The 13,848-nt window shown below is 44.8% G+C and overlaps 1 protein-coding gene across 4 annotated transcripts in view; it reads right to left on the minus strand.

Moving 5' to 3' along the window:
• Nucleotides 1-13,848, minus strand: part of NUP214 (nucleoporin 214) — an 83,144-nt gene that overhangs the window by 63,201 nt on the left and 6,095 nt on the right. For all 4 annotated transcript variants that reach the window (XM_016133848.2, XM_016133851.2, XM_016133850.2 and 1 more), the window contains exons 6-13: nt 12,847-12,910; nt 12,319-12,422; nt 9,471-9,577; nt 8,788-8,854; nt 6,501-6,627; nt 5,493-5,654; nt 1,775-2,234; nt 77-237 (exon numbers count right to left, since the gene is read on the minus strand). In XM_016133848.2, coding sequence (XP_015989334.2) covers nt 77-237; nt 1,775-2,234; nt 5,493-5,654; nt 6,501-6,627; nt 8,788-8,854; nt 9,471-9,577; nt 12,319-12,422; nt 12,847-12,910 — 1,252 coding nt within the window. The remainder of the gene's footprint in view (nt 1-76; nt 238-1,774; nt 2,235-5,492; nt 5,655-6,500; nt 6,628-8,787; nt 8,855-9,470; nt 9,578-12,318; nt 12,423-12,846; nt 12,911-13,848) is intronic.

Genomic DNA, 13,848 nt, shown 5'->3' on the forward strand with positions numbered 1-13,848 from the left:
AGGATTCTTAACAACTGACAAATGTTAGTCTGATAATTCAGGACTGAGCTCTAGAGCGGTTTGCTTAAAATCATACCTGATGCTGAGGCCTTTGACATGGAACTGGATGATGCTGAGAGGGGCGTGGAGTGGCCGAGGGGTCCCGAAGAGGCTGGCTTGGAGGCCGAGGAGAACGGCAGCATGGAGGACGTGCTCTGGGGGCTGTTAACAGCAGCAGAGGTGGCCCCGGCAGTGAACCTGAAAATGGCAGCCCGAACGCATCAGAATGGCTGCTGTAAGATTCTTTTAGGCTGGTCATGAGCAGTAACATCAAAGGGTAACTTGCTACCCATACTTTTTAGCTGTCAAGAAATGTACACATCACACCACAGAAAACATAGTCAATAGTACTACAGAAAGTATGCACGGTGCCAGGTGGGTAATAGACTTACGGGGGACCATTTTGTAAATTATATAAACGTCTAACCACTATGCTGTACACTTCAATTATAATATTGAATGTCACCTGTAACCGAAAAATAAAAATTTAGAAAAGGGCAAAAAGGGGTAAATGTCTAGCTATTTCTTATAAAAGGTGAAAGCTGCAAGGAACCATTTATCTTCTGCTTGTTTAATGATGAATTATTCAGTGAAAAACATCAAATAAGTACATGAACATGAAACTCGGTCTGTTGTGATCCAAAACACCTATTTTCTATCCTAGTGAGATGAGTGAAAACGAAAGGGGGTGGGACTCGATTCTGCTTAGGAGAGTTCGGTACTCTCTTTTTCCCAAGGAAATTACTGAGAACGCGTTGTGGGGTGATCACTTCCTCTGAGGATCAGTGAAAAAGAACTGGAAAGCAGGTCGCTATCTTGGGGACGGCTGCACCCTACGGGAATGTAAGGTTCACCTAAAGAGCAAACGTCCGTAAGCAACCTAAATATCCAGCTTTAGGTGACCGGGAAAATAAACTAACGCAGCCACAAAATGGAACACAGCAGCAATCAGAATGAAGTGGCTGTGGGACAATTTAATATTCATGATGACAATGGTCCCTGCCATGACAGTAGCTAACACCGCTTCCACGAAAACAAGGGACAGTACAGGTGAGTGGGAGACAGTGGCAGTGCTTACACTCGGCTGCTGTCTGGGGAAGTGTGACAAGGCATAGGGATCGCTTCCCTCGAGAAGCTTCCAGTCCAGTGGGGAGACCACGACAAGCAGATAATGAAGCAAAAAGTTAGACACGAGTGAGTTGGGAGCGCCCAGACCCGGAGCAAACTGGAATACCATGCTAAGGAGTCTGGACTCGAAGAGCAACGAGAACCCCTGGAGACTGTCAAGTGGGAGAGTCACCTGACGTATTTATGACTTCACGAGATCACTTTGGTGGCTCTGCAGACAACAGCTCAGAGTCAAAGGTGGACAAAGCCCAGGGGAAATGACCACAGAGACTCATGTCCCTTACAGGATGTCTACTCTATTGCTGCCTTTTTAAAAATAGGCAAAATACTTCCCACATTTGAAATCCGAAAAAGCAAAACAAATATTTAAATACAAACTTCTAATAGTTAAAAAAAAAAAATCCTAAGAGACCCTTCTGGACACTGTCCACTGATGAAACGCAAATATTTTATGTTATTTGAATTTTTACTATTTGCTCCTATTACTTTGGAAAACAGGGAAAAAATGAACATCTGCTCAGTAACTCCACTCACAGTGGTTCTGATTTCGGTGAACGCCATGCCTTCCAGCCTTCTATGAAAGAATCAAACGTTAAGTGACACTTACTTCTCGCTCAGGTTGACCTTGACCGCGGAGGCTGAAGGTGGGAAGGAGGGCTTCACTCCAGTGTTTGGAGCTGACGCACTTGGCGTGCTTTCCTGGGTAGGTTTAAAACCCGATGATCCGAAGAAGGGAGCAGGGGATGGTGCCATGGGAGAGGCCGCAGGGGTGGGGACCAGGGAGGCTTGAGGAGGAGGAAAAGAAAAGGGGGCTGTGCCAGCGCCCGGGGCCGCTTTGGAGTTGTCGGAGCCACTGGAGTACGGAGGGGGCTCCCCAGTGACAGGAGCAGATGACTTCAAGGATGAAGAACCAAAGGAGAACACGGTGGGGGCCCCGACGACAGAAGGCAAAGAGAAGGTGGCGGCGGGAGCAGCGGGCAGCGCAGGCGGCACAGAGACGGGCGCTGGAGCCGCTGAGGCGTCGAGTCTCTGCGGGGCTTGCGAGGTTGGGGTGGTGGGAGTGCTTCCTGCAGCGACAACAGTGGCGGAGGAAGAAGTTAACGCTAACAGTACCGGCCCGCAACAGAAAGCGCGGGAAATGGGTCTGCAGCTGAACAAAGCCAGACGCAGTGGTCCTCCTTCACGAAGACAAGAGAAGAAAAGGAAATGGAGCTGACGTTGCACTTTCCCTAACAAAAGTTCCATGATGAGGTGTATAGAACTTTGATGAAAAAGGAAACGGGGAAAGACGCTATTACACTCAGAGATAGGACTTCATGGATAGCCAGCTGAATAATATAGAAAAAGGGCACTTTCAACATTGCACTGAAAAACAAGTCATTCTGCAATATTTCATTATCAGGAAAAAATTTTAATTCAGACCTCTACTTCATAATAGTCACGAAAAGCAATTGCAGATGAATTAAAGCTATCTATAAAAACAGAAATAAAAGTACAGCATAGGGAATGCAGTCAATAATACTTTAATAACTAGGTACGGTGCCAGGTGGGTACTAGACTAATCAGGGGAAATCACTTCGCAAATTATATAAATGTCTGAACACTCTGCTGTACACCTGAAACTAATATAAAACATTGAATTTCAACTGTAATTGAAAATAAATTACTTAAAAAGTGCATATGTACTATTCCTCAGAGTAAAGGAGACAAAAGTTAAGTATCTGAGAGTCTAACAACTTAATAAATTTAGAAGCGAAAAGAAATCACGCAAGGAAAAAATTAAGAAAAATTTAAAAAAGATTAAGATTTGGCTATAAAAAAAAAAGTTACATAACCAAAAGGTAAATAAACTATAAAAAATCTGCAGCAAATGACAACATTTTATATTTTCTAGAAAGATCATACAAATCAAGATAAAAAAAATTTCAAGACTAATAGACAGAAGCTGGGAAGGTGATTCACAAAAAAATATTTTCAATCTAACAGAAAAGTAAATTTAAATGAGGCATATTTCTATCCTCTAAATTACCAAAATTTAATTATCTATAATCCTCTATGTTTGGAAGGGTAAGAGGAACCTGAAACCTTTTATCACTACTGGGTACCGAATTTATTAGCAGTCTTTTAGAAAACATTTCAGCATTACGTCTCAAAAAATCATAAAAAATGGACTCAGTAATCCTACTTCTAAGAATAAAGCCTATGAAAATAACCTAAAAAAATTAAAAGCATTTAATACAACCCAAGTGGTAAAAGACATTCAATAAAATATTAAACAATCATTCTTTTAAATGAATTGTGATTATGTAAGAAGCTATGAAATGCTTACCGATAATAAATCTGTGTAGCAATGATATGTACAATATGAATATGAAAGATGTTTACAAAAAAATGCTGGAAGAGACTACCCTAAAAGGTGGTTTTAAATTTTTTTCTATTTTCCAAATTTTCTATAAAATAAGCATGTTGATTTTCTAAATTAAATAACTAAACAAGGAAGCAATATTTTTTATCACTATATTTACATTAATGGGTCTTGGTTCCTCCAAATTGTCTTGAGTTTAGCTCACTATGTCTATAGCAATGAAACACTTAGGATACAAGCATGAAAACGGTGCTTTCTGAATTGTCACTTTTCTGAAAGCATAATAATGCAAGCGAATCTATTGTTAACACTTCTTTTATACAATACAGAACCAGCAACAACTAACTTCTTTAAAGACACACACACATAAACGTCAGTCACCTCCGTGCATATCTGGTAGACCAACGTGAAAAGCGTAAGCCAGAGCAGAAAGAAATCAGGCCCGTCCCCACTGAAAATAGAACCAAACACTTGAAAACCATAACACTGCTCTCCCTCCCTGAGCACGCGACCCGGCAGCCCTGGAAACAGAACCATCTACGAGGCTCGAGCTAGAGCTGACGGGACACCTTCTCCTCTTTCCTGGCTCTCTTGCACTCACTTAAACACGGCTGTTACCTCAGGATCAAGCACCAGGGAAGAAGGCATTTCTCTAGGAAAGGCAAACAGTAAAATGGGCCTCTGCATGTGCTCGGGGGTGTAATGGGCGAAGTCCCTCACACTGAGCTGAGCTCGGAAACAAACGTCTTCCCAGAGGCGCCTGACTTCACGGGGGTGCACTGCTGGTCACAGGGGGACCAGGCATGAGCGTGTATGAGTCAATGGTACTCAAGGAAGACAAAGCAACACGACTCAGAGTCCACATACGGCAGACAAAGAGATATCCCCACACGACAATGATACAGCCTACGCAAGCTGCCTGGTTTATCGCTCGGGGACGCACAGACCGAGTATCTGGCTCTACTGATGACATACAACTTGTTCCGTGTTAGGAAGCAGAGAGAATATATACCCTAAGTATTGTCAACCTTATCTGACCCAACTGGTCAACGTAGTTTTTCTCGGATATGGAACTGATTATACTAGAAACATTTTTTGCCACACGAAAAGAAAAATTCCTAACAGTTATAGATTCACAGAATTCAAAAAGAAAAATCTTAGTGAAATTTCAGAATATGAAACAATCTCCTAAAAAGGTTTTATATTTTATTCTCGGAAGTGATATGACACTAAAAAATTTGAAAATACAGATTAGCATTTGTGTGCTTTTATGCGCACGAAGAGCCAAATGCTGACCATGGCTGTGGCTTGATGACAGGTCCTTAAGTGATCTTGTTTTTGTTTTTCTAATTTGACTCCAATAAAAACATACGTTACTTGAGCAATACTTTCAAAGAGGAGAAAACAAACCTGAAGAAAATTAGACATAAACAAAAGAAAATAAAATGCCCATTTTCCCAGGGCCCAGAAATAACTACTAGACTGTAAAATTCACCTTTGAAGTCTTTTTTCTATGTGTACATTTTCTCATAAAAAAGGAATCATACACTACGTAGCGCTTTTTCATGGCATAGTCCACTAACTCTTTTCCTGTCAGTACATATAACATTTTTAATAGTTACACGGCACTCACTGCATGAATGTACGATCGTTTCTTTAACCCATCCCTCAGGATCGAACATGTCTTTGATTCAGACCGTGTAATGCAGGGTCTGGTGAGAGGACACTGTTGGTAAATCGCCTGATGGGACCCCACTGGCTGAGCTTCCTCTAAAGTGAAGGCTGGAGAGTAAGGCTCGTGGGAGAGCAAAGCGAGCGTGTGCGTGTGCTCACGGCGAGGCCGAGTCCCGATCAACGAGAAAGGCTGCCGCGTCAGGCGACCACCGCACGTTCCCGCGCACGCTCGTCCTCGGGCACAAGCTCGGGCAGTCCCGTCCTGCCCCGGGGGGGACACACGTACCTGACGACTTGGGCTGTCGCTCTCCCTCCACCGAGAGCCGCTCCGGGGTTCTGATGAGGGACCTAAGGCCGGGATTTTGATTGATCATGTAAAATGGACAAAGTACGCCATCTGTTGAAAGTAACATAAGAACTGGAGCCGGAGGAAGAGTCTTCTCGTCATCTGTTAATGAAAACAAAAGCGAAAAGAGTGCCGGGTCAACGGAAGGGCCTGGGCCCAGAAGCAAAAGCCCGCCCTGCGCAAGATGGGGCTTCATGGACCCACCCCGACAACGGCCCGAGTCGCTTCGTTCTGACCCGGTTCTGAACCGCCGGTCCTGCAACAGCTCTCTGGAGAGAGCTACTGGCATGCCAGGTGCCACCGTGCTGCCAGGCCCTGCTGGAGGCACCCCTACCCCCCAGGGTACCCTCAACTGCTCTGGGCCCTCGGCATGCGGACGGGGGCTGGCGCACCCTGAGCGAGACAGGAGTCTCTAGGAAGCGGCTGGTTTAGTAGGAAGATGACAGACTAGACGCCTTGGAAAACGCACAGTGGGACAGGGGAAGGTGAGCCAAACCACGTTACACTCACGGCTGAATCGTAAGCGTGGATTTTGTCACGTGAGCCTTCAGAGACTCCGAGTAAATGAACGAAGGAGACCGAATAACCTGACCGTGGAAGGACGAGGAGCATCACGGTGCCCGACAGGGACAGCCCTCTAACCAAGTACTGATGCCAGTGCCGGCCCAGGGCACGGCTCCCCTGAGAGGTCACCGGGGAACTGGAATGGGCCAAGACACAAAACCGCGCAACCCCCACGTTCTGGATTCGATCCGGTTCTAAAGCAAACGGGTACACAGACGGGCACAGAACATGTCCCGCTTTGGTCTCATCGATCAGTGTCTGTTTGAATCGGCTGAGTGTTGTCACAGTGGACTCCACATCACTCCTTAGGTGGAAACGTGCTACCAGAAGTTAAGAGTGCTCAGCAGACGACTTCTCAACTAAGTTACATCGGGCTGCACTCACTGATGGCAACTTCCACTTGGTTGGTATAATCTATGGCAACACCCACGGGCAGGGAGTCATCGTTCTTGTCGGTCACGGGCAGTTCAGCTCGACTAGAATCCTCCAGGAGCCAAGATTCCCAATTAACCTGGAAAAAAGAGTAGAAGAAAACGCCATGTTAGTCGGAGCTTTGCACTGGCTCCTCCCAGAATTGTTCGATGTGAGAGAAGAAAACGCACAACTCCCATGGTTCAGATTCATGTGTGAACAGACTCTGAAATCCGGTAGAATGGTCTAAAAGCCATGGGTACACCGTCAGGCAGGGGGCTGACTGTCAAGTCAACCTCTCCATCTGTTCCTGGAGCACCAATCCCTGCCTTTGACTAAATAACACAAACCAGCCACCATAACCAGGGAGAATCCCCAACCTGGCAGGTAAAACCAACAGCTGCACGAGGCCAGTCAGACCCGCTCCTGGAGGTCCGGGACCGGGACCAGACCTCTGCTGTGGCCTTGAGCAGAGGAGCCCAGGAGCGGGCCAGATGCCCGTGCTCCCAGCCACCGACAGAAGGAAACCTCAGCGCTCATCTTCCCACTTCGTGGCGTGCGTTCCCCACGTGTGTCCATCTTTCTGCCTCTGGATTCCCTGAGAAACCACTAAGTCTGATAAACCCCACATTTGCTTAAGTTTGCCTGTTCCTTCTAACAAGTGATTTCTGATTTTTAAAAATCACTAACGTGTTGTCTAACTTTCAGTGTTGACCAAAACTGGGCAGCATGAATCAAAGAGGAATAAGTGATGAGTAACAGAAAAAGAAAAGCTGTTCAGGAAAGAAAACAAAACTATACTCCACGACTTAGCTATGGAGCGAATGACAGTCCTATTCATAACATAAACAAAACTGATTTCAACTGTGAAAAACAGCCTAGAGACAAACTAAAGAGGACGATCACCACAGAACAGAACGCCAACGGTACGAGTCTTGATCTTCTGGAAGATGAGACAACAGCAGCTAGAAGGCGGGTGGGAAGATGAGCTAATGGCGGGGGCGGGGTGCTGAGCTACCCCTCTCCCGGGGCAGAAGGTCGAGGGTGTGGCACGCGGTGATACCACCAGAAGTGAGGATCGAAAACGTGACAGTTACAACGGTGGCCAATAGAAGAAACTAAAACAGTCCAATAACTACTACTGAGAGGAAGAAAGGGAGATCTGAAGGTTACACGTGAGCTCCATCCTCATCTGCCGTAACAGCCAGTAAGGTCTAAAACTAATAACAGACACCTCACGATAAAGCAGGGATAAGGAGGTGACCATTAGAAGAAAAAATTTCCAAGTTAAAAATGGTTCCCTCTAGAAAACAAAACTGGATCGGGCCAGGGTGGGGCTGGGCTGGTTTTGGTCATATGTAAACCCTTCTCTACTATTTTATTTTTTTAACCACGTACACAAATTATTTTGATAAAAAGCAAAGGTAAAAATATATTCTTAATGTATGACTATGTAAAATATTTGTACTCTTATCAAATTGTTACTGAAGTCAATTTGAGAGCAGCCGATCAGACTGCTGAACTGTGGCCTATGACCCCAAAGTGGCCCATCCTATATACTATGAGAGTTACGCACTTACAGTGGGCCACCTTGCCGCCCAGGGAATGATGGACAAATGCTGAATGGGCGAAGAGGCCCAAGTATGTTTTGTGTGTATGAGGCACACGAAACATTTCTGGACTCAAGGCAGAGTTTTAAAAAGAAGGCTCCCCTCATCACATGTGCCCTGCAAAACCTACCAGTTTAGGGCAGCTTACCACGGCCACCTCAGCCCACCTCCTCCCTGAGGAGGACGAAGTGAAACAGAAAGTATTTCTGGTGAGTTGGTTTGGTGCTGATCTGAGAGTTTCTCTTCCACAATCAAAGAGGGTTACAGTTAACTGAATAAAGGACAGGTTCAAGTAACAGAAAGAAAATAAAGTTGGAAAAACAGAATATGGCAGGAAACACCTCCTATATATCCAGGTGTACCCTTGTTGGAGGTTGAGTACGTGGTAGGTTTAACCCAAAGACTGTGGATGGATCCTAAAGAAACAGAAGGGCTTTTTATGACACTGAAAAATTACCAATTCTGACGCCTGTTTGCCCAGTACAATATCCAAGCCATCTGGTCCAAGATGCTTTGTCACTTAAGCTTTGCTCTCGCCCAGGAACTCATTACGAGGGTGTGACCTCATCTAAATCTTGACCACATCTCAACTCCTTCCGAAATCCTTCTCAGAAAAGTATCACACGAAGTGACAAAGGCGAGGAATTTACCTGATCGCTTTGTCGAGCGAGGATGCTAACTTCCGTCGAAGCCGCAGATGCTGCCAGCACTAAATCCCTTCAAGGAATAAAACCGGAAGACGATTAAAGTCAAAGACGGCAACAGTGCTAACTTGACCCGAGTCTGCAGTAACACGGGTGAGCACCTCCTTGGGATGTCAAAGAGGAAGGCAAGGTCTTCTACATGGCTCAAGGAAGGTGAAGTTTTAGATGTAAAACTTAACTCTTTGGTTCACAGGATAAAGCCTTAGAGACTTAGCCAACTGCCTACAGAGTCAAGACAAAGACAACAGAACCAAGTCGGAATTCCCAGTTTACGCCACTGAAACAAAATCATCTAGTTATAGAGGAAGAGAAGCTTTACTTCAAGGAATCCGTCTTTCAAAGGGTAACATGCTCTCAGAGGGCAACTTTTAATATGCTCATTAAATAGCAGTATTTTCATAAGTCGTCACCAGGGTTATTAAGAAAAAGTTTTTTTTAAAGATGAACGCATATTTGAGCTAAATCATTCAAGACTGGGGAATCAGAAGGAGTAGTCAGACAGGCATTATCTAGCACCAGCTAAAAATATACTCATGGCATCTCACGCCTCTCTTCTCCTCTCTTAACAGAAAAAACTTCAGGGCGGAACGAAGTGACTCGGGAGGCGCCCTTCCTGGTCCTCGGCTCACCATTCCTCGACGTAGTTGAGGTAGTAGTGATGCTGCCGCTCGGCGCAGCTGCCGTAGCAGGGCTCCATGAAGTTCACGAACACCTCTGGGTGTTTTTCTTCTTTCTTCTACAGCGAACAGAATGAGGGGGAAAAGATCACATGTGTGATTTTTCTTTAATCCTACACAGTTAACCATTTAAGTTTTATGAGAAAATTCACTTAAAAATCTACTTCTAAATATAGACACGATACGAAGGCAGCAGTGAGTAGTACAAGAAATAGAAACGACGGCCACCAGCCAAAACAAATTCAAACTGTCACTCTCGGGCGCTGGACAAGCATGGACACCTTGCTCAACCTGATACTCAGATCCTTCTCATGTGCACAATGGACCCAGCAAACGTAGGTCAAGGGCTGGTGTGTGAAACGCAATGATATATATAAAGCTCTTGCCTAGCACGTGGACGTCAGCACTCGAGAAATACACGCCCGTGTGAGTATTATCGCTGGGAATAGAAAATCCTAACGATACCCTGAATAAGGCATAGCAATACATTCCTGTGTTGCACAATGACATTTCAGCCAACGACAGACCACATAACGACCGTGGTCCCATAAAATTAGAACTAGAACAGAGCAGAAAAATTCCTATTGGCAGGTGATAGCTAGTGACAGTAGCCACCTTCATATCATAGCCATCCTAACTCTGTAGTGCGACACATTACACAAATACCGTTGTGTTACAACCGCCTACAGTATTCAGTACAGTGACATGTTATACAAGTTTGCAACTAGGAGCTGCAACGAATAGAATTCGTTGCCCCAAGATGTCTATTTGGTATAAGGATTTTTGAAACCTCATTTTTAATAAACAGTAGACACGGGAGAAGCTCTGGAAACCAAGTTAGCCCTTGGAACACAATATTTACAGTTGTAAGGGCGCCGCCCTCTCCCGGGCTGTAGCAGGAAGCGCAGACACCCCACCTCTAGAAACTCTTCCCTCTAGGGACAACAGCGTAAATCTACATAGCACCCTCCCCTTGTTCACTGGGCTTTTCCTGGTCACCTCCCAGAGCTGACTCTCCCACCGCCAACATATCCTTTCATTTTCAGCTGAAGACGGCATTTAAGGTGGCGGCTTCAGCCATTTTGACCAATTACTCAGTTTTCCTGGGTCTCTCCCATGAATACAGGAGGTATATGTTACTAAACTTTGGTTTGTTTTCTATTTCTATTAATCTTTTACTACAAGGATGTCTTAGCTGAGAGTCAAGAAGACTAGAGAAAAGATTCTTTTTCTCTCCCACAGAGCAACAGGCTGCACCATATAGGCTAGGGCTGTAGCGGGCTATACCGCCTAGGTCTGCCTAAGTGTGCTGATATCACACGATGCGTTTCTCAGAGCGTACCCCTATAGTTCAGTGGAGCTCGACTGTAAACTTTTTAAAAATTCGACTGTATCAGGAACTCAAAAGAATAAAAAGAGCTAAACTGATTATCTGTCCAAAGCCAAATTCAGATTCTAATTTATAGAAGGATGCTTGTAGTTTACTACTAAGTAAAACAAGATTGCAACACAAAATGACTAGTGCAAGTCCCACTTTTATTACATTCAGACATTTTTGTATTTTTAAATGTTGTTTTGGACTTTGAAAGCTAATGAGATTTGAGACTATAAGCCCTGCCACGTTTATTTATTTTAAATGCCACTGTAATTTGATAGGACTTTGCAGACCTTATTAACGTAACTCTTTGACTTCAAAATCACTTGCTTCCCAAGTTTGTTTCTCTGCTCAAACAGCTCCTCCTCGAAGGCCTCCCCCATCTAAACCGCACCCCAGCCACCATCTATCCCTTCTCCTTTCCTGCTTTATCTCCTCCGTCACCCTTATCGTTCCTTGATCCTATGCTTCTTTTTTGACTGGCACAAAAGGATGCTGTATTCTCAGTTTTAAAGCAGCGCTTAGCACACTGTAGGCATCTGACACATACCTGTGCATTAATAAGTGAAAAAGCTTTACAAACCAAGATATTCTCTTGCTTTTCTAAACTTTATCAGATTAACATCTAACAAGACTCGGTTTACAGCTTATGCAAAGCAAGTTCTAGGATGTTTCCCACCTTATGATTACAGTAGAGCATGCTCTAAGTGGACGCCATAACTGTAACCACAGAAGCAGCTCGAAATGGTCCTGTCCTGTTTCTAACAAGATACTGAGTTGCCTTTCAGAGACAACGGACCAAAACTGAAAACATGTGCAGAGGGGAGAGCTCCGCCTTCCAGCTGGGGAACCAACTGGGAACCAACATCTCACCCCCGACACGGAGCCAAAGGACTGAAACATGACCAGAACCTGAACACCAGAACCCATGAGAAGCGAAGGGCCCACGGTGCAGTAAGATCCAGTGCTGAAGCCCCGTCCCGTATCTTACCGTAAACGGCCAAGTTCCAACTGTCTCCAGTCAAAACCCGCACCCCCAGCGCTAACGCGCACCAGCCCGTTCCCCAAACCCAGCCCTCAAACTCTGCCCTTAAAAACTCATGATTAAAGCCACTGGAGAGTTTAGGTTTTAAACGACAGCTTCCCATTCTCCTCGCAGGCACCCTGTGAACAAAATGGCTTTCTTTTCTCCATTGCAAACCTTGACGTTCAGGGTTCGGCTTTGCTGTGCATTGGACGGGCAGAGCCACGTTCAGTCTGGTAACATAATTTTGGGCCCCAGGCCAGCAGTACGGCACTGAAATCGCACACCTGAATTTTCATGCCACTGCCAGTGAGAAAAGGAAACTACAGCCCAAGCTTCAAACTTTATCAGAGGACCTCTAGAATTCTCAGAAAACAAAGATGTCCTTTCCATATACGAACCGGGAGTAGAGCCATCACCACGTCCGGAGACGTTTCCGAGGTCCCGTCCGCGGCGGCATACACTACTGTGAAGACGTACGTGCCGACCCACAGCACATCCAGAACTGAAAGACACACAGCCCGAGAGAGCACGTGGGGTCTGCAATCGCCCATTACAAAATCTGATAAATCACACAAAAACCTAACTACTGTAGCTTTAACGAAGATCCAGATTTCACTGATTAGAAGCCCAAAAAACTACCTAAGGTAGTTTTTTTCCCTAGTGGATTAGAATCAGGGCAAATTATCAAGAATTCTAACAAAAAAAAAAAATCAGGGTCCATTTAATGTCATTTACCATGAAACATAGGTGTTTACCAGATTATTATTACAGTGACTTAATTAGCTAATTGACATAATAAGAGTATTCACAGAGGAGGCACCAACACGTCCTTGAGTGGATCTGTAGGTACATCACAGGATTGGAAATTTCTAGGAGAGACAGCACCTCGTCAGAGGTCAGCCTAGTGAGAAAAGCAGGTGTGTTACCTCTGACAGGATGATCTGACTCATAAAATGGAGGACAAGGAATGACTTTCTTTTCCTGCAAAGTCTGAAAGAGATTTGAAAAAAATAAAGGTCAGATGGAACAATCCCCAAATCAACAAAACCGTCAAACCCAGCATGTTCCCCTAGAAGTCACCTAAGTCTCAACTCCTCAGCCTGAACACAGAGAAGACTGGATGCCTACTTCTGGGACACTATTCTACAGAAATACTCAGACAAACGTGTTCACATACAGGTAATGAGGATGCTCAACATGACTTTATTTATAGCAGCAACACTACTCATACCAATCCAGGCAACCATAATAATGGAACTGGTGAATAAATTATGGCACATCCACAGTGAACTGCTGTGCAGCCATTCAAAAGAATGAAGTGGCTCTCTATGTAAGGAGTTGGAAAAAGGACCTCAATATACTATTAAAAGCAGTGATCTCAGAAGCTAACCAGGATCGGGCCTGGTTAGTACTTGGTTGGGAGACCACCTAGGAAGACCAGGTGCTGTAGGCGTGAAAAATAAAAAATAAGGGATTGCGAGCTGACAAGGTCCTTGCAATCTGTGAGGTCAACCAAGGGTTGCCTTGTCTAAAAAAATAAATTAAAAAAATTAAAAGCAAACAGCAAACCAGCAAATTCAACTGGTTATATTACCTTTTTATAGGCTAATGTCCTGTAAGAATATGTACCAAATTCACATAACCAATTCTTGCGATAACAAAGAAACAAAATCCTAGCCTCAAACCTATATCCCAACATTCACCGCTCTGCACTGTCGCAGAGAACAGCATCTCCAGGAGGAACGCACAACAGCACAGGTGTCGGCATCGCCTGGGAACCACCTGCCCCCATCCAGGCCTGACCAGACATAGGGGCATGCTGTGTTAATTTGTACTGAAGGATATTTGTGAATGTTATCGCAGGAAAACCACAGGAAGAGGATGATGCTGTGACAACAAGCATCATCCATTTTCTTTGTTGTCTGTAG

The sequence above is a fragment of the Rousettus aegyptiacus genome, unplaced genomic scaffold (assembly GCF_014176215.1).
Source record: "Rousettus aegyptiacus isolate mRouAeg1 unplaced genomic scaffold, mRouAeg1.p scaffold_m13_p_3, whole genome shotgun sequence".
In the NCBI taxonomy this organism is placed as follows: Eukaryota; Metazoa; Chordata; class Mammalia; order Chiroptera; family Pteropodidae; genus Rousettus; species Rousettus aegyptiacus.